The 27,249-nt window shown below is 38.8% G+C and overlaps 1 protein-coding gene across 2 annotated transcripts in view; it reads right to left on the reverse strand.

Moving 5' to 3' along the window:
• Positions 1–23,781: 23,781 nt before the first annotated feature.
• The window catches only part of hs3st1l1 (heparan sulfate (glucosamine) 3-O-sulfotransferase 1-like1), a 34,358-nt gene continuing 30,890 nt past the window's right edge, over positions 23,782–27,249 (reverse strand). For both annotated transcript variants that reach the window (XM_047350709.1, XM_047350710.1), the window contains exon 2: positions 23,782–25,257. In XM_047350709.1, the coding sequence (XP_047206665.1) occupies positions 24,138–25,079 (942 nt within the window). In that variant the 5' untranslated portion in view covers positions 25,080–25,257 and the 3' untranslated portion in view covers positions 23,782–24,137. The remainder of the gene's footprint in view (positions 25,258–27,249) is intronic.

The raw sequence follows: 27,249 nt of genomic DNA on the forward strand, positions 1-27,249 counted from the left end.
CCTATTAAGTGGCATCGTAAGCATATAAAGTAGCTGCATTTCACAGAATGATGCTAATTGTACTATATAAAATATTTATGAAGGCCTGGGGTTCAAGATTCAGCTCATCTATCAAAAATTAAAGTCAAATCAAACTTTATTGTTGTTTCATGGTATACAACTCAGGGTTTTCTGGGAAATATTATAACAAATAAAATAATAAAAATAGACAAAGCAGTTAAAATAAGTTTAATGGTGAAAAGTACATAATCTGAACACCAGTTCATTATTATAGCAGATTAGGCCAGAAAGCTGTGTAGCAGTGTGGTAGTTCTGCTTTTGATGCTGCATTGCTTGCCTGATGATAACTTCTAAAAAACTCAATTGAAAGCTTGTGAGTAGTCTCCAACAGTCTCTATGTCCTGTGGCATGTATTTGGATTAGGAACCAAACATATCCCTAATAAGGTAAATTCAATTACCCTTTCAGCACCCCTCACAACCCTCTGCCATGATCCAGCTGGAGTACTACATACAGACCAGTATGTCCATGCAATACTAAGTGTTGTGAGGATGGAGACTGGGAATGGTGTTTGTTTCATCATCATCATCAAGAAAGGTGAAGCCTGCTGTTGGACCTGTCTCACAAGCCTATGTTTTGATCCTTAACATAATAATTTATACTTTGAGATTTATACAACTCAATGATCATCTCTTTTTTTTGGTCCATGCTGAGTACCAGGATTTCTCGGCACCAGCCTTTCAGCTTGTTGTCTTCCTCTTTGACTTTATTTTCCATACCGATGATAGTCCCAGTACTGTTTTATCAGCCACAAACCTAATTAGCATTTTTACTACAGGTGGGAATATGCACAGTCTTGTGTTAGCAGTGTGAACAGCAATGGACTGAGCACTTAACCTTGACAGATCCCTGTGCTCAGTGTGATGTGAGATATTTCTTCCAAGGGAAACTGACCGGGGTCTATCAGTCGATAAGTTAAGAATCCAGAGCCAAGTGTGTGCAATGCTGTGTTCATGTCCGGCATGGATAATCGCCCATTCTTCCACTCCCTCAGTGTCACAATGATGCATTTAGATACCAAAACATGATACCGTTTGATTTTACGTGAGTTGGTACACAGTAGTACTGACAGAATTTGGTCGGTACCTATAAAAATACCGAATTCGGACCCCATCCTTACAAGTCAAGCCAAACAGGAGAGGTTTCTTTGTTACTCTTTGGGGAATTGATGTATTAAACAAAAATAATTATCAGGGTTTTGTGTCCTTCTTATATGAAAAATGAGTGCTTTGTGTAGTGTGGTGGATAATGTGTCCTGTTACTGATCTAGTGATCTATGAAGGCCCGCTGGTATGCTTGATTAGGCAAGGTGTCATTGCTTCAATATTATTGTGGTAAATTCAACAGTGCTCCAGGAAAAGAAAATAACAAAATGTAATTCAGACATGTTTAAGTCTGAACTATACAATGTAAGATTATATTCAAGTAAGGGCTGCATTCTCTACTTGTCAAACTAACGGCTTTTGAAAGTTGTTTCTGCGTCAGAAATGCTTGAACTATTGTTAAAAGCAAAAAGAAAAACCATGACTATAATCCAAAATAATACATTTTGTATCAGATATAACAATGTTTGTCAAAGACTGCACATATCTTTGGAGATAAAAAAACAACAGACTCGTAAATTGTTCCTACTTGAACTGATAATCAATTACTTTATTGCTTAATAGTTTCATATTGCAGAGAAAGCAAGAAGTTATAAAAAATGTTTTGCACAACTCTGAGCCGTCTGAGATATGCTTCACTGTGGTGACTGGAGTAATTTGCATATTTTTGCTGTAACAGCCACAGTAAACACAAAATCACAACACCCTGTTTGCCATCCAGCTAATTATCTGGACTTTTTCTTGGAATGATTACAAATATCTCTGGGGGTTCCCAGTGGAGCAACAGTTTAAAGTGGCAGGCAAAGTCAAATAGTTTACTGAAACAACATTTTGACTTCTGTAATTATTTCTTTCTTTTAAAGGTCATTTTCTATCCAGCTAATGATAATCCCTGATTACCCCAACTTGAATTTTGGGCTTAGACATTACTGATTATCTGAAATTCACTAACAGACCAGATTGTACTGTTGGAGTAAATATGCTTCACAACCTGCATCCTAGTAATGTATTGTCAGGTATAATCTTTTTAGGGACCCTTCAAATGGGCAGAAACACAAACTTGGGTTAAAAAAACCTAAGTAGTGACATGTTTCTTAGAGCATATGTATTTAAAGTATAATAACGATTCAAATGCTTTCTTCGATTGCAGAAAAGAAAGAACTTTAAGATTCTTTAGTTAATTTTGCCCAGAAAAACTTGATTGTGACAGATGAGTCAGATGCTAAATGGTTCCCCTAACCGCACTTTCGCTTTTGCTGCAGTGAAAATGGTCTTGATTCTACGCTTTACTCACTATCCCCATGAATCAATTTTTTGAGAGTACAGGTAAGGTCACAGGCAGGGGTGAAAGTAATTTTAAATTCAATTCAGTTTTTTTTTTTTTATTTATATAGCGCCAATTCACAACACATGTTGTCTCAAGGCACTTCACAACAGTCAGCTACATACATTCCAATTAGTCCTAACCATTGAACAGTACAGTCAGAGTTAGTTATTTATTCAAATTGGATAAAAGGAAACCCAGCAGATTGCATCCAGTCAGTGACTTGCAGCATTCACTCCTTCCGGATGAGCATGTAGAGATAGTGGACAGTCACTGGTGTTGACTTTGCAGCAATCCCTCATACTGAGCATGCATGTAGCAACAGTGGAGAGGAAAAACTCCTTTTTAACAGGAAGAAACCTCCAGCAGAACCAGGCTCAGTGTGAGCCGCCATCTGCCACGACCGACTGGGGGTTTGAGAGAACAGAGCAGAGACACAAAGAGAACAAAGAAGCACCGATCCAGGAGTACTTTCTATGGGAACGAAAAGTAAATGTTAGTGGATGTAGCTCCTTTAGTGGTTTCATCTAGGAAGAAAGAACAGATAAACTCTGAGCCAGTTTTCAAGGTTAGTCTGAAAAAGAGCACATACAGTTAGTTCCAGTAAAGCTCAGTCAATCACCATGTCTAGGAGAGAGATGTGTCAACATGAATGTTAAAATCAGCCACTATAATAACCTTATCTGTATTTAACACTAAATCAGATAAAAGGTCTGAAAACTGATCTAAAAATTGAGAGTAAGGGCCTGGTGGACGGTACAAAACAACAAACAGAAGTGGTTTTAGTGCTTTGCAATTTGGATGAGGAAAACTAAGGATTAAACATTCAAAAGAGTTGTAGCTATTGATTGGTCTGGGACTAATCAATAAATCGGAAAGATGGTTGCTACTCCTCCTCGCCCGGTATTTCGAGGAATGTGAAAATTTTAATAATTAGTAGGAGTTGACTCATTTATAGTAACATAATCCTCTTGCTGCAGCCAGGTTTCTGTAAGGCAAAATAAATCAATCTGATTGTCACAAATAAGGTCACTAACTAGCAATGTCTTTGAAGAGAGAGATCTTATGTTCAGTAAGCCACATTTAATTGTTTTATTTTTCTTTTCGGTCTGAGTTGTGTTTATTTTTATGAGCTCTTCCTGATGTCCTCCTGAATTCTTGCCGGTACTTAGGGGTGGAGCTAGAGGGGGGGCTGGAGAGGCACTGGGGGTAATATATATATATATATATATATATATATATATATATACACACACAGTACAGACCAAAAGTTTGGACACACCTTCTCATTCAAAGAGTTGTCTTTATTTTCATGACTATGAATATTGTAGCTTCACACTGAAGGCATCAAAACTATGAATTAACATGTGGAATTATATACTGAACAAAAAAGTGTGAAACAACTGAAAATATGTCTTATATTCTAGGTTCTTCAAAGTAGCCACCTTTTGCTTTGATTACTGCTACGAACACTCTTGGCATTCTGTTGATGAGCTTCAAGAGGTAGTCACCTGAAATGGTTTTCAATTCACAGGTGTGCCCTGTCAGGTTATGTGGTATTTCAAGCCTTATAAATGGAGTTGGGACCATCAGTTGTGTTGTGCAGGAGGTGGATACAGTACACAGCTGATAGTCCTACTGAATAGACTGTTAGAATTTGTATTATGGCAAGAAAAAAGCAGCTAAATAAAGAAAAACAAGTGGCCATCATTACTTTAAGAAATAAAGGTCAGTCAGTCTGAACAATTGGGAAAACTTTGAAAGGGACACTGTTGGGGATTTATTTAAAATATAAGGCACACTGAACCAGCATGGCTACCACAGCATCTTGCAGCGGCATGCTATTCCATCTGGTATGTGTTTAGTTGGACCATCATTTATTTTTCAACAGGACAATTACCCCAAACACACCTCCAGGCTGTGTAAGGGCTATTTGACCAAGAAGGAGAGTGATGGGGTGCTGCGCCAGATGACCTGGCCTCCACAGTCACTGAACCTGAACCCAGTCGAGATGGTTTGGGGTGAGCTAGACTACAGAGTGAAGGCAAATGGGCCAACAAGTGCTAAGCATCTCTGGGAACTCCTTCAAGACTTTTGGAAAACCATTTCAGGTGACCACCTCTTGAATCTCATCAACAGGATGCCAAGAGTGTGCGGAGCAGTAATCAACGCAAAAGGTGGCTACTTTGAAGAACCTAGAATATAAGACTCAAAGTTTTCCCAAGTGTTCGAACTGACTGACCTTCATTTCTTAAAGTAATGATGGCCACTCGTTTTTCTTTACTTAGCTGCTTTTTTCTTGCCATAATACAAATTCTAACAGTCTATTCAGTAGGACTATCAGCTGTGTACTGTGTCCCCCTCCTGCACAACACCACTGATGGTCCCAACCCCATTTATAAGGCTTGAAATCCCACTTATTAAACCTGACAGGGCACACCTGTGAAGTGAAAACCATTTCAGGTGACTACCTCTTGAAGCTCATCAACAGAATGCCAAGAGTGTGCAGAGCAGTAATCAAAGCAAAAGGTGGCTACTTTGAAGAACCTAGAATATAAGACATATTTTCAGTTGTTTCACACTTTTGTGTTCAGTATATAATTCCACATGTGTTAATTCATAGTTTTGATGCCTTCAGTGTGAAGCTACAATATTCATAGTCATGAAAATAAAGACAACTCTTTGAATGAGAAGGTGTGTCCAAACTTTTGGTCTGTACTGTATATATAATTTCAATTGTTAAAGAACTGCCATACATCAAACAATGATAAACCATTTTCTGATACATGCATACTTTTCATCTTCAGTTTCCGTCTTTTCTTTTGAAAAAATAAGTTATTGTTCTCTGCATTATGGTCAAGTTTTGATTTCATTTAAATTAAAAATTTGACATTTCAGTTGTTTTATTTTTTATTTAAGTCTGTAGATGGTCATTAATTTATTGTTCGTCCTGTCCTAATGCAAGCGGCAGTTTTTTGTCTGTGCACCACCTGTGCAAAATCTCCCTGTCCATTAAATCGAACGCACCGATCTCATTGCCAACCGTTCTGTTTGGAGTTAAGCGCGCATGCGCTCTCGTGTAGTGTATGTGAAATCTCTGGTCATAAGCGGTGTTTTCAAGCTTTACTGTGTTGTAGTTCAGCAAAATAACATGAAACACAACTAGTTTATCTTCCTTTGCTTTTAACTGGGGTATTTAGCAGCGACCAGACAGACATTAATCGTAGCGGTGCTCGTTTTAAAGGCTGGCTGTTCTCAAATGCCTCGAGCTCGGAGGAGAGAGATGCAAAGCAAGAGCATTGAGGCTCCAGCATAGCAGAACAGTTCAGAAACAATTTGAATGAGGGGAAAAATAGCTATATTTATAAACAGATTTAGTTGTGTTTTAGACTGCCTATTGGTAGCGGATCTGATCTTCTGTGTGTGCTTGTGGATTTTTGCAGCCGTAGCTGGTTCTGGATGACTGCTTCATAGCAGACCCGTTCTTCCCGGTACTGCGTACCGGCGCAGAATCTTTTAGTGGTACGCAGTACCGGACCTTACCGGCTCACTTTCACTCCTGGTCACAGGTCAATTTACAAGGGGTGGAAGGGGCCTTAATTGGAAGACTTCCCAATCAAGGCATGGAGGTTCCAAAAAGAGGTCAAAGTAACAAGTTGGGAGTTATAAAACATTTATACGTTCAATGATATTTGATCATGTCTTTACTTTAAGCTCTGGCCTCTTTCAATTAAATTATGTGGTTTTTCCATCAGCAGCAACAACACTTGCCAGTTACTTATAAATCATACATGTCGCTATGTCGTCAATAAACATTTAAACATTCAAACATTAATGTTACCTATTATCTTTACAAAACATATTTTTAATTAGTATATCTGTCTATGACTTACTTTTATTACTTAAACTAAAAGTTTAATAAAAGAATTATAAATGTTTTTCCCCCCATATTTAAAAATTGTGATGTCTGAAGGATTAAATGAATGGATAATTTTGTTATCATAGGGAGGAACCGAGCTGCTGTAATGCTGTTTAGTAGTAACATCTCCCTCTTTTTCATGTTGATGGAGATTGTATTGATGTAGGCCACTGTGGAGGTCTCCTTGTTTTCTGGCAGTTTTGCGTCACCATAAATGTGTGACATTTAATTACAAATTCTATTGTCAGCTTCATGTTCTTTGAACTGCTGGACTAAATTTAATTCACAGTAAATAATATTAACAGCAGAAATTACATTAAAACAAAAAATAATTCTGAAAGATGTTCAGAATATTGCTCTGTGTCAAGAGCATTTTTTGGGAAAGTAATCAACCAAACACTGGCTGGTTAGAAGAGTTAAGGTTTTCACTCCTCTGGCTATTGAAAAAAATATCGATGTGTTTCAGAAGGACTTAAGAAAATGAGACAAATGCAGTCATATGTGAATTAGTGCTAAAGATTTAGTCAGCCCATCTTTCTATCCATTAAGGTGAGGGGGTAAAATGTCCTGGAGTGTTTGCAGTCTGCCTGTGGATCTCCTCCTGGTGGGATGTGTCCTGTACATTTCTATAGGGAGGTGCGCAGGAGACATCCTGATCAGATACCCAAACCCCCTTTAACTTACTCCTTACAATACAGAGAAGTATCAGCCCAGTCCTTGTTTTCCTGAAGTGTGAAGCTTCAGTTCGCACATGGCACCTGAAATGCAAACATTGCCTTAACAAAGATCCCAATTTACTACAGCATACAGAGTCTTGTGATGGATTTTACCATCAGTGTTTTTGTCAATGGCTGCACATTCTGTACAGTTTATTTACATGACACCAATTTACAGATGTACATTTAATCAAATGCAGGCAAAATTCAGATCAAATTAATCCAGTTAATTTAAATATGACACATTTGGTTTAATTCAACTCCCATTCAAATACAGTATTTACATTTAAGTACAAATCTGTGTTGTAGGTACTTCCACATTCTGTAAAAGGGCAATAGTATAGTAATTCCAACACTGAATGAGACTAGAAGATAGGAGTCCTCCTTCATGCCATCATTAAATGAAAAAATGAAAATTATCAAAACAAATTTGAGAAATAGAGCAACATTCTTTTCTATTTAATCACAACATAGCTTATTAAGCTAAACATCAACTGCTAGCAGGCTAAAATGTCACTGTTTGTAAACATGATCACTTTATCATATATGTACCACATTAAAACGTTTATAGATAATACAGTTTAAAATAAAATAGGACTGTTCAAAAAATGAGCTGTCTGAATAGATGAATTCCGATGCTCTTACTGAGGACAGTGCATGAAATGGTATCTTTTTAGCAGCCTCTGTGTCTATAAGTAGAAGCAACCTTCACGTAAATATCTACAGGCCAACCATTACAATTGACTGTTTGCCTTCTTTTTTCAGCTATAATGACGTGTCAGAACTGCTGGACCAAAGAATAAAGAACAGCCGTGAACCAGCAAAGAAAACGGCAGCAAAGCTGAAATACATTAATTTGTTATTGGCCACAGAGTTGTTTTGCAAAACTGAAATACTTGGGGGACGCTATCTTAATCAACATATGGTCACACAGTTAAAATATGCTGAAATAGTTAAAAGTTATGATTAAAAGAATTTGACTAATCTCACATCCAGCAGTTAGGAAAACTCTTGACAGATTCATAGCTGCTGTGTTTAATGTAGCCTTTCTGCAATAAACTGTGTCCCTGAAAGTGTCTGTGGATGCCTCTGGCTGATTGAATTTAAAGTGCAGCAGACACAGTATTTGAAGTGTGTTTGTTTTAGATTACTTCCCAAACCAGATGGTGTAAAGAAAAAAAAAAAAACATCAGTCTCAGTTTAACAATTCCAAGACAATTCTTTTTCACATGAGGACCAGAGAAGATTGAAGAGCAAGTGTGAAATTGTACGTTTGCAACAACAATTTCCAATGTCAAATTCCACAAGAAAGAGAGTCATAATCTTGGACTGTACCGTCTTTTACTTCAGAGACAAGCTGTACTTATAATCCTTGCACTCATTTTCTAAAGCTGCACGAAGCATTGCAGGAATAAAAAAAAAACAGCTGCTAGGAAAAACATTTCTTTCCTCCGCTCTCTCTTTGTTTCTTCTTAATTGACTTTTTAACAAGGCTATGTTCAGGCTGACCAGCAAGCCAACCTTCATTTCCAGCTGCTACTTACACACATATATACTTCTTTTATTGGCTTGGGTGGGGGAAGTCATTAAAATTGTGTGCATGCAAATTGCTCCCCATTTCTGCATCAATGAGCTATGAGCGGAGGAGTTTAAATGAGCAACATGTTTATATGAATAATAATGCCGACCCGTTGGTTTGCTTCCTAGGGGAGGTCAAACTGAATGAAAATACTTTTGGGTGCAACTGAATGTAAGAGTCTGTACCAAGAGCAATATTTGGAAAAGTAATCAACCAAACACTGGCTGGTTAGAAGAGTTAAGGTTTTCACTTGGCTCCTCTGGCTATTGAAGGATTTCAACTTTTTCAGAAGGACTTGAGAAAATGAGACAATGATGAGGGGTGTAAAAGTTCAAGGACTGTTTGTAGTCTGCCCTTGGGTCTCTTCCTGGTGGGATGTGTCCTGTAAATCTCTATAGGGAGGTGCCCAGGAGACATCCTGATCAGATGCCCGAACCACCTCAACTTACACCTTGCAATACAGAGAAGTAGCAGCCCAGTCCTTTTTTTCCTGAAGTGTGAAGGTCCACAGTTCGCACATGGCACCTGAAATGCAAACACTGCCTTAAAAAAGATTTCAGTTTGCTCCAGCATACAGTGTGTTGCAATGGATTTTCCCCTCAATGATTCTGTTAATGGCTACACATTCTGTACAGTTTATTTACATCAATTTACAAAAGTCAAATATCCTTTTACAATGAATCCAATTCAATCAAAATTCAGTTTAAATTAGTCCAGTTAATTCAAAAATAATACATTTGGTTCAGTTCCATCCCCTTTAAAACACAGCAGTTACATTTGTTTTATTATAAAATGCCACTTAAGCTGTCAAAGTGAGTTCAACCAATCGCTTGAAGTTGATGACTTTGCAGCAATCCCTCATGTAAATGGTAAATGGAATGAATTTAAAAGGGAGTTTCCAGTCATTTTGACCACTCAAAATGATTTACACTAGAGCCACATTCACTCAGTCACACTCACACGCACACATTCATACAGTGATAGGCAGTACGGATGGCAACTTAGGGTTAAGTGCCTTGCCCAAGTCATTCTGGGAATTCCTGCTTCATTTTAAAATACTTCTGGAGCTTTCTTGTGAACACTTTAATCTTACTCTCAAAAATGTAATTGTATTGATGATATGTAATATGCCTTAGAAATGACCAAATAACAAAAAACCTCCCTCATATATCTTTATTTTTTTCTAAATAACCCCAGAAAAAAGGTCATGGTGATGTTGTGTAATGCAGTTTTTTCAGTAAACTATGAGAACATCACAACAGTGTCCAGGGAAAGATGTTGTTCTTTCATAGGCTCTTATTTTTATTTATTTATTTTGTCTCTGCGCAAGGTATCTACAAGCCCTGTTTTGAATGAGATGTAATTTTCCAGCAAAACAAACTTGTTCCATAAACATTAACCAGGTTATTATTATGCTATGATTCTATTCTAAGACTTTTAAAGGGTTGCTTTTTGATATTGTGTATTAAGAAAATGTAGCTTGTAGAGAAGAATTGCTTCTTACATCTATTCCGGTTGGATGTTAATTAAGAAGTTCCCTCGCTCATTGTATATTATATGCCTTTTCCTGAAAATAATCTTCGTTATGCTCAAAATGAATTAAAAATGCTGCTGATCTGATAATATGATTACTATAATACATCAAAGCAACCAAAGATGCGCTGATTAGTAAACCTAATTTACATAATCGCACATCATAAATAATATGTCAGTTTGTACGGGAGAGAGAACGAATTGTTTTGGATTTTAACGGAGAAAAGTTGATCTTGTTGCATACAATTCCAAGTGTGTGAGAAGGTGCTGATAGGATGAAACTGTAATGTATTTAGTGGTTATAAGCCAGTTTTATAAAATCCAATATTTGATGCTGAGAGATTGTTTTTTGTTTTTTTTTTATCTTTTCCAGTTTCCCAGTTCTTCAGTTTAGTTTACTAACCTGTTTGAGCTGTCACAAGTCGGGTGGATCAGCAGCCCCCCAAAGGGTGTGTTCACCCGGACCTCTGGGGGACCGAGCTGATGCTATCATTCCCTGTGAAGTCTGTGCTATGCCTTTGAACATACTTTATCTTCCCATCTTTTTTCTCCAGCAAAGTGCAAACAGAGCAACACAGAGGCTCTGCTTTGAAATTAGTCACCTACAGGGTAATGCTCAAGTCCCGGTTAAAGCACAATTCATTTTTAAAAAACAAAGTAATACCCCAGAAATAAAACCATCATCCAGCATCTGAGCTTGAAATAACAAAATCCAAAGAGAGATGCATGCAAAATTAGAGACAAATTGTCATCTTATGGATTGAAGTACTGCAGAAAAGTAGGCAGTGAGCATCCAACTCTTTTTGGAATCCCAGATGAGACCAAAAGCTAGATATATTGCTGGGTTCCTCTGCTCTTCTTCTTGGTCTGTAAATAGCATTTGTGTGACACTTGGCTCCTGTGGGCCCTGGATGCAGTAAACCAGCACTAAAATATGATCCTTTCTGCCACGGCTGTGAACTCCAACTTTTGTTGTTGTGTGACTGTTGACGAATCAGAGCAGGGACTTGGGGTTCTGCACCCAAAGGAAATATTGCAATGCCTTCTGGCACTTTTCTGCCAGCCCTTGATTTGAATAGACAAGAGCTGCTGGGGAGGATAGAGAGATAAAAGAGGCTGAGGGAAAACGGTGGCAGGAGCTTCAAGGAAAGACACAGTCTACAAGATGGGAAGCTGCTGTGTAGTGTGGGGTTACACTAGGAGTGGAAGATCTCTCTGGTTAGGTCGTAGCAACAAATATTCACTTATGGCTTTACTCAGTAGCAACTATCACCAAAAGTTTCAGCCTTCAGTTTAATCAAAAACAGCGGTGTCCTTCTGGTATTGAGATAAACTTCAATTTATCTTGACCTGAAAATTTGCAGCATCCTTAGCACTTAGGATCATGATTGCAGGATCAAATATGCAAGCATTTGGAATTAGCCAATTAAACAAGGGCATAATGACAACACAAATTGCTTTATTGCTGTGGTAACGTTTTGTCAAGGAGCAAAAATCAACTCTTGGATATATAAAACATAAATAAATCACAATCAGCATTGCTGCTGTTTTTCAAAGCAAGTAATTTTGATAAGCAAGAATACATGTTGGTATACCATACTTTTTAGTTTTTATGTTTTTATGTGTCTATAATTACCTTCTATCATTACAAAACTTGTCTGTGGATTGCATTATTAAATTTAATAACGGCTCTTTAAATGAGTCCTCCTTCATGTTAATCCATGATAGTCAGCTCCAGCAGCTTTTTTTTCTGTCTGAACAGAATGAACTACCGATTGTAAATCAGTATTTTCACTTCCCTTCCATCTACCTCGTGTGTAGCAATAGATTGAAGTGACTTTTTAGGTCCAGACAATGTCTTTTTGAAATACAAATTATGTCTCAACTGTGTCAAATTGTAGGTGGACTTGGCTCACCACAGTGTTTTTAAATCCATTGACAGCATGCAGGTTTCTTAGGTCTCCAAGCTACTGCATCAAACAACATTTGTCCTGTCTTCTTCCTCCTCACTGAATAAATTCACATATCAATGTTCACTGTAAGAATTCATATTTGAGTAGGAAATCTTCCTGCCTCTACTTTCTGCTTGTGCGGCTTTTGTGTTATGCAATGATGGCCGAGTTTGGTGATAAAAGTGTAATGTTATTTCTCTTCAGCAGCTTTCAGCTACATGCTCAGCTCATGCTCATTAATATACTGCCTGTAGCTGTCCTGAACCTAAAGCCCAAGCACAAGGAAAGGTTGTAAAATTTAAAACATATGCCCTCTAAATTCAACTTGACCTTTGAAGACGGTCTGAAAATCCCAACATGATGTTTCAGGACCCACAGTGAGATTAAAAAAAACTTTGGGAACCACTATCCTGGGATGTGGTGCACTTCTGACAGTGGATGTGAAATTCAAATGTGAATACAGATGTCCTCATTCAGCATGAATCTTTTGGCCTGGACAAAACAGAACACCTTTTTATCATCTTAGTATGAATGTTGTGGTATGATGGGTGAAGTCCTGCACCTACTTCCTTTTATGCCTCTGAGGTATTCACAGTTATAACCAACAGTGACGCTGTTACTTGCCAGCAGCAATTTCAGTTTTATTCAGGATAGTTCACATCATTGTGGACCATGGCCCACTCAAGTGATAGACTTATGAAAGTCAGAGACAGAGAAAAAAGGGGCTCAACTTTGCAGCCATATTGCACGGCCATCTTGAAAAATGTGTTTATTTCAGAACTGGTTTTAGCTAGAAGTACACAGCAGTAAATGAACACTAGAGAATATGCTAAAGTTAAATTGGAATTGATTTTGACATTTTAAGGCAATTCATTTGTGTAACCTAATCTCGCCTTAAATACTAAGTCAGTTATTCTGTATCAGAGAGGTAAAGCACTACTGTCCCTTTGAAATGTTTTCTTAAAATAAAAGGATAGAATTTAGATAATAATTGGTTTCAATGTGTTTTTTTTTTTTTTTTTTCGAATAGAAAGTAGCCCTTGTGTTGGTTCCTGATACAACTGAAAACTGCACCACCATCCCTCTATTGACATTCTGTCTCCTGAAGAACAAGAGGTCAACACTCACAGCACTTTCTGGAGCATCAGCTTCCTTTTCCCACACATGCCAACCTTTGTTTTTTTTTTTTTAGAAAGAGCACTTCACTAAAGGTCTGAGCTCTTCATTTTTTTAAGTCTTTTTTGCCCACCACCTCAAAGGATTAATCAGAGTTTTTTATAATTCAGCTGCAAATAGGCCGACAAGTCTCCTTCTCCTCCCTTTGACCTGAATGTAGCAGCAGCCGCCCTCTGTCTTTAGGAAAGGCTGCGGTGGGATCAGATCAAACACATGCCCTCTATGCCCAAGGCAATGAAAAGTAAGCCAACAAACAAATGAATAAGTAATCACAAAGGACATTCAACACAAGGAGCCTTTAAAACAAGTGCAAGAAACTCATTTATTAGAGCCGTTCGTGTTATTTCTGAGCTTTTTTTGTTCGGGATAATCCTGCACGTTCTGGGAAACACATCAAGTCCCTGATCTCATTAGATCCACGGTTGTTTTGATTTTACTGATTTAGAAAGATGTAAAAAGGCTTGAGTAGGTTGATTTTTGTATGTAACTTTTTGTGCATTATTCTCTACAGACTGGTTGCATCTAAACCAATAATATCAGACTGAGAACACCTCATTTTGTCTTGTTGATGTCCTTGCTAAAAAGATATTTTTCCTGCAAAAGAAACAAATAGATTTAAAAAAAAAATAGTTCAGAGACATTGCCTAGATATTAAGTAACATTTTGATTATTTTAAATGCTACAATAGGAGCTTTTCCCCATTAAAATTTTAAAGAATATATGTATGTGGATAAACATATTTAAAGGCACTTGATATTCTGCAGCATTCATGAGTGAAGAAGAGGAAATTGACTCCTATTGAGCTGCAGAACAATTCATTGACTAGTGCAGTCCATAGCTTATGTCTCTGCTGAGCCATGTCAATCAACTTTAATTGTGCATCAAGTTCCGCTACCAACGTTGACTCGGAGGTCATTAATTCCCATCAAGGACAGTTCCGTAATAGACCCATGTTGTGCAAATACAGTGGCTGTTAGTTTGCAAAGAGCTTAGCAAGCAGCGAGCGTACCTCGTGCTTTGATTCAATGCTAAGTGCTTCATCAATCACAATCTTAGACAGATCATTAGAGGCCCCTAGGATGACAAGAGCAGCCAAACTATCTACAGCAGATTGCTCCAGACCACCCCTCAAACCTTTAATTACATCCAAGGTTGGCAGTTATCAAAGACATGCAGTGATAAGTGACTCATCCAATAGGAGCCATTAGTTAGAGAAACTTGTTAGAGTCAGGATTTTCACTGACTTGCAGTTCAGAATGCCTGAAGAAGCTATTATATGTAGTAGTGAGAAAAATAAAACATAAAACAGCATATGTGGATTTTTGGTGACCTTTGTTAAATTTACTTATTTATTCTAAGCTGCGACCTTTAGGTTTTCAGAGCTGAATGGCTGTATGTGAGTATTATTTTGACTGTAACTATTGTAGTGATCAAAGTGTAACTTTATTCATTTAAGTTATCTGTTAACCAGAACACATTATACACATATCAGGCAAAACATTATGACTACTGACATACAGTATGAAGTTAATAACATTGATTATTCCTCATCATGGCACCTGTTAGTGGCAGGGATATTAAGCAGCAACTGAACATTTTGTTCCTAAAATTGTAATGTTAGAAGCAGGAGAAATTGAGAAGTATAAGTATTTAAGTGAGTCTGAGAATGGCCAAATTGTGGTGGTTGGAAGACTAGATCAACTACAGGTCCTTCTCAAAATATTAGCATATTGTGATAAAGTTAATTATTTTCCATAATGTAATGATGTAAATTTAACATTCATATATTTTAGATTCATTGCACACTAACTGAAATATTTCAGGTCTTTTATTGTCTTAATACGAATGATTTGGGCATACAGCTCATGAAAACCCAAAATTCCTATCTCACAAAATTAGCATATTTCATCCGACCAATAAAAGAAAAGTGTTTTTAATACAAAAAACGTCAACCTTCAAATAATCATGTACAGTTATGCACTCAATACTTGGTCGGGAATCCTTTTGCAGAAATGACTGCTTCAATGCGGCGTGGCATGGAGGCAATCAGCCTGTGGCACTGCTGAGGTCTTATGGAGGCCCAGGATGCTTCGATAGCGGCCTTTAGCTCATCCAGAGTGTTGGGTCTTGAGTCTCTCAACGTTCTCTTCACAATATCCCACAGATTCTCAATGGGGTTCAGGTCAGGAGAGTTGGCAGGCCAATTGAGCACAGTGATACCATGGTCAGTAAACCATTTACCAGTGGTTTTGGCACTGTGAGCAGGTGCCAGGTCGTGCTGAAAAATGAAATCTTCATCTCCATAAAGCTTTTCAGCAAATGAAAGCATGAAGTGCTCCAAAATCTCCTGATAGCTAGCTGCATTGACCCTGCCCTTGATAAAACACAGTGGACCAACACCAGCAGCTGACACGGCACCCCAGACCATCACTGACTGTGGGTACTTGACACTGGACTTCTGGCATTTTGGCATTTCCTTCTCCCCAGTCTTCCTCCAGACTCTGGCACCTTGATTTCCGAATGACATGCAGAATTTGCTTTCATCCGAAAAAAGTACTTTGGACCACTGAGCAACAGTCCAGTGCTGCTTCTCTGTAGCTCAGGTCAGGCGCTTCTGCCGCTGTTTCTGGTTCAAAAGTGGCTTGACCTGGGGAATGAGGCACCTGTAGCCCATTTCCTGCACACGCCTGTGCACGGTGGCTCTGGATGTTTCTACTCCAGACTTCCGCAGGTCCCCCAAGGTCTGGAATCGGCCCTTCTCCACAATCTTCCTCAGGGTCCGGTCACCTCTTCTCGTTGTGCAGCGTTTTCTGCCACACTTTTTCCTTCCCACAGACTTCCCACTGAGGTGCCTTGATACAGCACTCTGGGAACAGCCTATTCGTTCAGAAATGTCTTTCTGTGTCTTACCCTCTTGCTTGAGGGTGTCAATAGTGGCCTTCTGGACAGCAGTCAGGTCGGCAGTCTTACCCATGATTGGGGTTTTGAGTGATGAACCAGGCTGGGAGTTTTAAAGGCCTCAGGAATCTTTTGCAGGTGTTTAGAGTTAACTCGTTGATTCAGATGATTAGGTTCATAGCTCGTTTAGAGACCCTTTTAATGATATGCTAATTTTGTGAGATAGGAATTTGGGGTTTTCATGAGCTGTATGCCAAAATCATCCGTATTAAGACAATAAAAGACCTGAAATATTTCAGTTAGTGTACAATGAATCTAAAATATATGAATGTTAAATTTTCATCATGACATTATGGAAAATAATGAACTTTATCACAATATGCTAATATTTTGAGAAGGACCTGTAGATCTCCAAAATTGGAAATCTTTTGGGTTCTTCCAGATCTAACATGGTCAGTATCTAACAGTGGTGAACTGGGACCAGTTTCATGGACAGCAAATGCTCACTGATGCCTGTGGGGAGGAAACACTGGCCCATATGGTCTGATAGATGAGCTGAAGCATAGGCAATGGAAGATGTTCATGCTGATTCTGAGAAAAAATGCCTCAATAAACAGGTCATTGCAGTTTGGTATGCATGGGATGCCCATGCTGATGCCTGTCTACTGATGAAAGCACCAACAATGGGCATGCAAGCATCAGAACGGCACTGCTGAGAAGTTGGCTTGGTCTGATAAAACATTTTCTTTCACATCACCCAGCAATACAATGAGATGTTGGGTGGCCAGGTATGTGCATTGCTTACCTAGGAAACACATGCCACCAGTGTAACACTTTGAAGAAGACTTGGGTCATGCTATCCTATCCATGTGGATGTTCCTTTCACATTGTTGCTGACCATGTACACCATTTTATGGAAACAGTATGCCTTGGGGCTGTGGCCTCTTTCAGCAGAATAACATGTCCTGCTACAAAGTAAAAACTGTTCAACAATAATCTAATAAGCACAACAATAACGTAAAGGTGTTGACTTGGTTTTCAAATTAAAGGAGGAGCTACCTCCACAGTTTACAGAATACAGGTCCTTCTCAAAAAATTTGCATATTGTGATAAAGTTCATTATTTTCCATAATGTCATGATGAAAATTTAACATTCATATATTTTAGATTCATTGCACACTAACTGAAATATTTCAGGTCTTTTATTGTCTTAATACGGATGATTGTGGCATACAGCTCATAAAAACCCAAAATTCCTATCTCACAAAATTAGCATATTTCATCCGACCAATAAAAGAAAAGTGTTTTTAATACAAAAAACGTCAACCTTCAAATAATCATGTACAGTTATGCACTCAATACTTGGTCGGGAATCCTTTTGCAGAAATGACTGCTTCAATGCGGCGTGGCATGGAGGCAATCAGCCTGTGGCACTGCTGAGGTCTTTTGGAGGCCCAGGATGCTTCGATAGCGGCCTTTAGCTCATCCAGAGTGTTGGGTCTTGAGTCTCTCAACGTTCTCTTCACAATATCCCACAGATTCTCTATGGGGTTCAGGTCAGGAGAGTTGGCAGGCCAATTGAGCACAGTGATACCATGGTCAGTAAACCATTTACCAGTGGTTTTGGCACTGTGAGCAGGTGCCAGGTCGTGCTGAAAAATGAAATCTTCATCTCCATAAAGATTTTCAGCAGATGGAAGCAGGAAGTGCTCCAAAATCTCCTGATAGCTAGCTGCATTGACCCTGCCCTTGATAAAACACAGTGGACCAACACCAGCAGCTGACACGGCACCCCAGACCATCACTGACTGTGGGTACTTGACACTGGACTTCTGGCATTTTGGCATTTCCTTCTCCCCAGTCTTCCTCCAGACTCTGGCACCTTGATTTCCGAATGACATGCAGAATTTGCTTTCATCCGAAAAAAGTACTTTGGACCACTGAGCAACAGTCCAGTGCTGCTTCTCTGTAGCCCAGGTCAGGCGCTTCTGCCGCTGTTTCTGGTTCAAAAGTGGCTTGACCTGGGGAATGCGGCACCTGTAGACCATTTCCTGCACATGCCTGTGCACGGTGGCTCTGGATGTTTCTACTACAGACTCAGTCCACTGCTTCCGCAGGTCCCCCAAGGTCTGGAGTCGGCCCTTCTCCACAATCTTCCTCAGGGTCCGGTCACCTCTTCTCGTTGTGCAGCGTTTTCTGCCACACTTTTTCCTTCCCACAGACTTCTCACTGAGGTGCCTTGATACAGCACTCTGGGAACAGCCTATTTGTTCAGAAATGTCTTTCTGTGTCTTACCCTCTTGCTTGAGGGTGTCAATAGTGGCCTTCTGGACAGCAGTCAGGTCGGCAGTCTTACCCATAATTGGGGTTTTTGAGTGATGAACCAGGCTGGGAGTTTTAAAGGCCTCAGGAATCTTTTGCAGGTGTTTAGAGTTAACTCGTTGATTCAGATGATTAGGTTCATAGCTCGTTTAGAGACCTTTTTAATGATATGCTAATTTTGTGAGATAGGAATTTTGGGTTTTCATGAGCTGTATGCCACAATCATCCGTATTAAGACAATAAAAGACCTGAAATATTTTAGTTAGTGTGCAATGAATGTAAAATATATGAATGTTAAATTTTCATCATGACATTATGGAAAATAATGAACTTTATCACAATATGCTAATTTTTTGAGAAGGACCTGCACACTGCTAGAATCTTAAAATCAGATACCACAGCACATCTTGAAGAGTCTGGTGGGGTCCATATGTCAACGTGTCAAGGTTGTTTAGGCTGAAAGCAATGAAAAATTGTACTGTTAGGCATGTGGCCATCATGTTATGCCTGATCAATATGTGCTGCTGTTTAACATTGTGTTTTGATAGAATGATGATATTTCCCAATCGATCACAACTTTATTTGGACTCACAGAACAAAAGAAAATGGCTCTCTTCTCTAAACTCACCCTAATCTGTTTGCTTCTCTTTGAAGTAAACCCAATCTGTACTAAACTGAACTTCACAATACACAATACAATAAGTCCCCACAGAGACATTGCTAATCTCCGTGGCACCTTCAGAGGTTCTTTGTTTTAGTCCAGATCAGGCCTAGGCAAACTACCTGTATCAAAGTGTACACAGATTGTAAACAGTTAGGGTTTTAAAAAAGCTGAAATTTTCCCTCATTGTGTTCTCGCTGTTTTCAGACTTTTCAATAAGATGCTGGAAAAAGTGTGCCATAGTGACTTTAGCTTTCTGTGGTTGTATTAAAACACAGAGTAAAGCAGCCCCTCCCCCACCTGTTGATGTACACCGACCTGACAGCTGAAAGAAGGCCAACTACACTTTTTCCTTGTTTTCAAGAAATACAATTTTGGCTGATTGAAAATAGTACATGCCCCTTAAAAACCACAGTGTTGAGACCAAAGAAGTGCCACCCATCTCGTTACATCAGCTCTGTTTAAAATTACAGTTCCGTTAAGCAGTCGACTGGAGACTCTGCAAGAAAAGATAGTCTAATCAATTAACCAGCTAATGTCAGCTTGTTATACTTGTACTATTCTATAAAGAGCACAAGACCAAAGATGTATGATATTCTGCCAGAAAAAGACTTGAAACCTAATATTAAATTCAGCAGCTATTGTTTAAAAGTGTGTGTATCATTATCAAACTATCGAAAAATGAATGATAGATAAAATTAATACCATAATAATCATTATGTTATTATTTTAGCAGCCAAGATTAATTGCTGCCTTTTTTAAATTAAAAGCAATTTGATGATGTTAGACATTTTAGTTTTAAAGTTTTTAATATCTATCATGGTACAATGAAGGCCTGGTGTTTTTATTCATATTTATCATATCATGAGAATCTGAAGTACCAGCCCATGCCTGCTTTAGCTTGGTCAGGGCTGAAAAAAGCAGGTTATTCCTCTCTGTCAAGCTGGTCATTTTAGGGCTAATTTATGTGTTAATAGGAGAAATATAAACAGCTAGCTTTATATAACAACACATTCGTAAGCATATATGCCCAAAATAGTAAAATGTTCAATTCAGCAAGTTGATAAATATTATTGTTTGTTATAAATATTACATGCTATATTGTGTTTGTTAGTCGTTATTTTCACAGTCATCAACACTTGCCTGTGTTTTTTACAGCTCTTGTCATCTGGAGGGAATCTGGCTTGATAAAATGTGACTAAACAGGACAACAAATTGAAGCACACCTCAGGAGAGCTCTCAGTTTGTTTTGGCCTTACCTTTATGACATATAAGAATGTCACATCCTGCAATAAACACACATTTATGAACCTTGTAACAATTACTATGCAGAGTTAACAGCTCGTCCTTTGAGGAAAATACAACTTCTAGAAGTTTCCAAGTTCCCTGTTACTTTTTTTAATCAGGATTCTAGGGTCATAATATTAATGTAAAATTTGTCTCTCATCAGCATTATTTTAGCTACAGTTTTTTGAATTAGTTGCCAGAGGTAAAACAGCTATTATTTTTTGTTCTAAATTTAGAATAGTTTTCTTAAAATGCTGTAAGAGTTACCATGTTGTCATCCAGAAACCAGTTTACTCTATAATAGCTACTTCGTATTTATAAAAGGTACTTCCTTTAATTATATATACAGGCTCAAATAAATAGTTACACTCCCATTAATATTTGGATGATTGTCTCTCAGCAAGCAGCATCAAATTGTTTTTTTTTTTTACTCTGGCTTAAATTTGACCATTCTTTTTCTTAGACGTTTCCTTCAATTTGGTTGGTTTCTGCCATGGTCTGACAATCTTAATGGACTTCAATTTGATTGGAAGTTAGGGCAGCTACAGAAACTTAATGTTAGCCTGCTTTATCCATTCCACAAGTTTTTATGTGTGTTTAGGATTATTGCTGTGCTGGAACATTTAATTGTGTCCACATTTCAGCTGTTCATTTTAGCTGAAGATAAACAAATCGGTAGTCTTTCGCCCTCGTTTTGTCACCAGCTTTGTGCAATGTATCTGTACTATCGACAGTGAAACACACCCTCACTAAAAGCATTACCTTGACTAAACAATGCAGATTTCTTATTATGGTGGCCATAAAAGTATGACCAGTATAAAAGTAGGACCATAAAAGCTGTCTCCAAAAGGCATTTGGCTTGTTCAAGTAGAGTGTTTAGTTGCAAATTTTAATTCAGAAGCAGGAGTTTCTTTTTTTGTCGGCACCCTCTCCGTCCATAAAGATCTTAAATTCACTGCACAGTGGACAGTAGCGCTGGTGTTTGAGCAATTTCCCATTTAATATTGGCTGGAACACCAGTGCTACTGTCCACTGTGGAGTGCTGGTGTTTGAGCAACTTCCCGTTTATTATTGGCTTGAGACTTGGTGACTATTGGGCTGCTTCTGAATAACCTAACCAATTTCCTTTCATCTGGGGATGAGAGTTTGTGTCAAACCGTTAGAACTTGGACACAATTGGGTGTTTAAGAAGGACAATGATCCCAAACACACATCAAATGTGGTTTTAGGAGGCTTACATTAAGATACCTGATAGGTTTAACCAAAGCCCTGACCTCAACCTTATTAAAGATATGTGGACTATGCTAAAAAACAAAAAGACAACAGACTTGAATGAACTGAAAGGAAGTACTGTATGTTTGGAGGAGTAAGGCTTTCAAACCCACTAATATGGCATAATAACTTGTGCAATAAACCTCTGCATTTGCAAATATCTACAATCATTGTCACTTTAGCACAATTACCTCCATAAGTATTATGAGTATTTTATTTTATTCTATTATTACTACTTGTTTTTACACATTTACCTTGTTCTTCTTTGACTGCACATTTCCCTATCTCCACCCCACTTAAGTGTTACTAAGTGCTGCTGTAACAAGTTAATTTCTTCATTGTGAGATCGATAAAGTCTGTCTTATCTTTTTTTTTTATCTTAACACTGTATAAGAATATTGGTAGCATCATAATGCTGAGGGACTGCTTTACTGCTAGCAGTACTGAATAATTGCAAAAAGTGGATGGAGAAATATAAAAGAAGTTCTACTTCCAAATTCTTCACTTCACCTTAAATCTACTTCTAAATCTACAGGACAATGGTCCAAAAATAAATAATGAATTACAAACTTAAAGTCTTAAAGATTAATCAGACTTTCATCTCCAGGATGATGGTATGTAAATTTTTGATTGGAACTGTATGTTTGTAACTTTGCAGGATTCACTAAAATATGTGTATCCTTTTACATTCAATTATTCAAGGACTGGTGCAGATGCATGCTGCACCTCTCCGAAGGCAAATCTAACCTTTCCTTAAATAAATCAAAGGATAAAAATGGAATGTTTTTTCATACTTGTGGTGGAAGAAAAACATGGCAGTTTGTCGTTATTGCCCACCTCGGTAACAGAAAACAGTGTTTTGCCAACCTAACAACCTGGGAATGATCAGTAATGTGTGTTAATTTGTCTGGGGTACTGTCGGATGGTTTATCTCCCAGTTGAGCAGCTGGCCTGCACATGGCAAAAAAGAACACATCACCCAAGGTCACGGGATAACTGTCCCAGGCCCTTCACCTTTGTCTGAAATAACAGGAGGCAATCTGGAAAGAATACATCTAGGCACATCTCAACTCATCCTTCTTGTAAGAGATTCCCTTGGGTTCAAGTGCCCCCTGTTGAGCAGATGAGAGAAAAGTCCTCAAGCAAGAGAATTTAAGAATTAATACATTTAGCTTTTTTAATTGTCATCAGACAAAAATTTGTCTGCTCATGTAGTATAATTTTCCAAACTAATTTTAATTCTAAACCCCAGGTCACCCTGCTGAAATAGACTCTTAATGTAGTTATATTCAGCACATTTCTATATTGCTCATGGCTTTACACCCCCCTCCCATGTTCAGCTCAGGATATGGATTCAGTGCAACATCAATGACTGTTTGCCTTGGGAGGGGAGCAGTGCTTATTCCAGCAGACAGAGCAGAGAGATCACATGAATATCAGATCCCAGCGGAGCTGTAGCTTTGGCTGCTGTTTAAAGTCTAATCAATGAAAGAAACATGACCCCTGTCTATTTGTTGTGGGAGACGGCGACAAGCTGTTTCTGGGAAAACTGCATGCTTTGTACAATTCAGGAAAGAGAGAATATGTAGAAAAAGCATCAATGCAGATACAGTTTCATTTGTAAATAATTTACAGGACTGTTAGGCTTATGATTTAATGACCAGATTTAACACCTGAACAAATTGTTAAGCATCGCAGTAATAGAATGCAACAGAAGCTCTGCCGATTTGAGCATGCTGACTATGAAGATCTGACTGTAGCTGCAGGCGCAGGCCACCTTCAGTGTCCAAAGCCATTAGTGATTCCTGTACAACCAAAGTGCTGCTCCAGGGTACCCATTTCCTTGCATTAATGTCTACCTTGCACCGCAGCAAATCATAGGCTTATTGTAATGCCTCTGCAAATATCTCATGCTTCCTGAATAACAGGGGATCAGGAACTTTGGAAATAAAAAGACAGAAGAAAACACAATTTTCCTGTACGTTTTAAAACAATAGTTTATTAGTAAGAACAAGAAGAATATCAAACAATGAAAGTCAGGCAAAAGTTAATCAGTTTCGCTAACTCGTTTCCACTGCTATCCCACACACTATATGCTTCCAGGACAGAAAGAAATAACTTAAACCTGAAGGCTCTTTAAACCTTTGACTGTAATTACAGTTTTTTTGTCTTATTTATCTTCATTGTGTAAATATAGAACTGTTTTGCTGAAATCGAATCACAAAGGTATTCAATAACCGGCTCCTCAAGGGATTTTCTTCATGTATGTGTAAAGTGCTGTTTCCTTCGTCCTCAAGTAGTGGCTCCACAGAGTCCAGTTTGTGATGAATGGTTCTTATTGCCAGCTGAAGGTGCGCTTCACCATCCTGAAGAAGTGCTGGTTATGTTCCTGTAGGTAGGAGCGAAGCTGCTCCAGAACAGTGTTGTTAACAGAAGGGTGAGGACGTCCTTTAGACTCGTGCAGACACCGCTCCCGTCCATCGCTCCGGATGCAGTAAAACCCTTTGGTGTGGTTGAAGTAGAAGTTGGAAGATACTATCCTAGGAGCCAGGTTCAGGAAACGCTCCACCTTCTGAAGCTCTGGCAGGGGGTCATGGATCAGAGCATCCCCATCTACTATGTGTATCTGCTCCAGGGGGAAGTGTTTCAGCCAGTTGCGCATATGAACATCATACAGACTCCTCTGAATAGCCTTATAGCGTATATTTAGGGATCCACTGCGTACTAGCAGGTTCTCAATGGCTTGGACTGGTTTGTGGTTCTCCAGCCGGTTGAAATACACCTGGGTGTAGTCAGAGATCACCCGCTCAGCTGGGTCTCGCAAAATCAGCAGCAGTTTTATTGATGAGTTCATGGCACAAATGCGTTCTGGAGCGAGAGGTGACGTAAAGTAACCTGGAGTTTTTTCTATCGTGATCTGATGAGTGTAAGAGTAGGGCATGAGATCACGGTACCACTCAAGACCCTTAGCGTAGTTCTCATCCCAGTCAAAGAAGTGCACCTCTGTGGCAGCCGCAGCGACCTCGGGGTGTATGTCCAGCATCTCCAACAGTGCTCTGGTGCCCCCTTTTCGTACCCCAATAATTATGCTATGTGGGGTCCGTTTGCTTGTTCCTGGGGGTGGGGATGAAGTTGCATCCTCAGAGACATTGGCTGCTAGTACTGGATCAAGGACTATGGCATCCAGGGTTGTATCAAAGCTTGCCTTAACAAGCTCAGATGGGGTAGCATATTTCTGGAGAACCAGCAGAAGCAATGATACCATAAAGGAAGCCATAGGGAAGGACTGATGAGTGGAGACCGCCACACAGAAGGACAACTAAGACAGCAGTTTAGCTGTGGAAGAGATGTGTCTGTCAGAGCTGAGTAGGAACAGGAGCAGTTAGAAATGCAGACTTTCCCTGCTTTTGAATTTCAACTGGAGGAGGAAAAATCATTGACAGTCTGTAGTACATCTGTGGAGAGGAACAAAGACAAAAAGAGGAAGAAAAGGCTTTCAGAATTCAGGCATATGAAGCAGAATGAATGTCTTTATTATACTGAAATGGCACTTTCCTTATTCCCCTGAAAAAGCAATCCTGCCTTTATTACAATCCATGTCTATCATAAGTGTTGCATCTCAAAAGGAACCCCTCACATTGTCTGTCTTTTACTGTCTTTCTCAGCCCCCTCCTTACCCCACTCCTATCCCACCTTCCCGTCTGCTTTTGCTCCTCACTCTATAAAGTCACTTTCAATTGATACTGTAATTTCTCTGGCCAAAAACACTTAGCCAGACAGCTCATCAGAAAATGCGTCTGAGATATGCAAGTCTAGTCGAAGGCCAAAAGAAAAGTTTTCACAGCTAGGTGACTTTGATTTCCTATTCATGTCAAGAGGGATCAATAGCAAGGCAATGAAATTCAGCAAACAGAGAGGGTGAAGGATTTGGAGGTGCTAAATATAATTTGAATGATGCTCTAGACCTCTTTAAAACCTTGGGAAAAATCTAATCCATTACCTTGGCTTTTAGAGTTAAAATATATTTCTACAGGGCTTCTTAAATATTTTATCATTTGCCATTTTCTGCCTTCTATAGGCACCTGTCAAATGGTTTTCCTTCAGACAGTCAATGGAGAAATAATATGCAATAGAAATGTTCCCTGTGTACTGATGAAAGTAGTCATCAAATGAAAAAGCAGAATAAATACTTCAAATGTCAAAGAATTAATTTAAAAAACAAAAGTTGTCAGATACGTTCCAATGGAAAACCAGCTGAGAGAGTTGCTGCTTACACTGTGGCAGTCAAAACAACTGGGCCAGCTATGCAAACACCTAGCTTCAACAGCAAAGGTCACAGTAAGGTAATCTTTTCTTCCTGGGAACACACTACAGACGGTACTCCTTCCCCAAAATGCAGACGCCCAAATTGCTTACAAATCCTTAAAACACATTTTCAAAATGGGCTAGCTCAGGTGCAAATAACTTGAAATTTGACAGGATTTTAGAATAATTTGAGCTATTTTTTGAAGCTTCTGCAGATGGCATTCAGCACTGTGTTTAGGGAGGGAATGGGGGAGAAATGGTGCATTTGTTAAAGTTATTTTTAGGTTGTTTTTTGGTTGTTTTACATGCAATCTTCAGAATTTGTTTATTAAAAACATGTAAAAATGTAAATCCCTATGGTAAAGATGTACAAAACTAGTATAATCTTACAATAGCCTTATTCAACCTTTATTTGGAAACATTTGTTTCAAGGAAATTCAGGGAAAAAACTATGTATACATTTTTTTTGGCACTAGTGGCTTTGCTTTGAACAATAAATTGTCAGCTTAGAAGGTGGAGACAGAAGGGCATGTCATGCAGCAGACCTGAGATCATGGAATCAAATCCAGGACAACCACATGGAGGACTATAGCCTCTGCACATGGTGTGAACCTTTTTTGTATTTTGGATCATCAAGCTGCTGAAAAAGATGAACTAATTTCAGTTTTCTTGTACAGTCCTCCAGATTTTTTATTAAAATATCCAGTATTTCAAAGAGTTCATGAAGAGATGCTCTTTGGCCTATCCTAAAGGTCATGACCGTTCACTCATTTGCAGCTTTCTGGTGTGTCAAGGAGTCTTTATAACCTAACAAAGTTCCCAGTGTCTTTGGAAGAGAAACAGGCCCACAGCATCACAGATCCTCCACCAAAAGGGGCTTGATGTGCTTTTCCACATTATTTGAGACCAGATCCACCTGGATTTTATGTTGCTGAAAAGTTAGGTGCAACACCTACTTGCCACCACACACAGTGAGGAAGATGGGGAGGTAGTTAAAAAATCTTTGAATATGCTGCTGCAAACAAAGACGGCTTCATTCTAGAGCTTTTGACACGTTTACAAAGTGTGCCAGTAATTGTTGAGGGCGGTGGGTGTGTTGCATTGTCATGTTGTGTCATATAATGTAAATTTTCAAAGTCATA

Source organism: Girardinichthys multiradiatus, chromosome 22 (assembly GCF_021462225.1).
Source record: "Girardinichthys multiradiatus isolate DD_20200921_A chromosome 22, DD_fGirMul_XY1, whole genome shotgun sequence".
NCBI classification, from domain to species: domain Eukaryota; kingdom Metazoa; phylum Chordata; class Actinopteri; order Cyprinodontiformes; family Goodeidae; genus Girardinichthys; species Girardinichthys multiradiatus.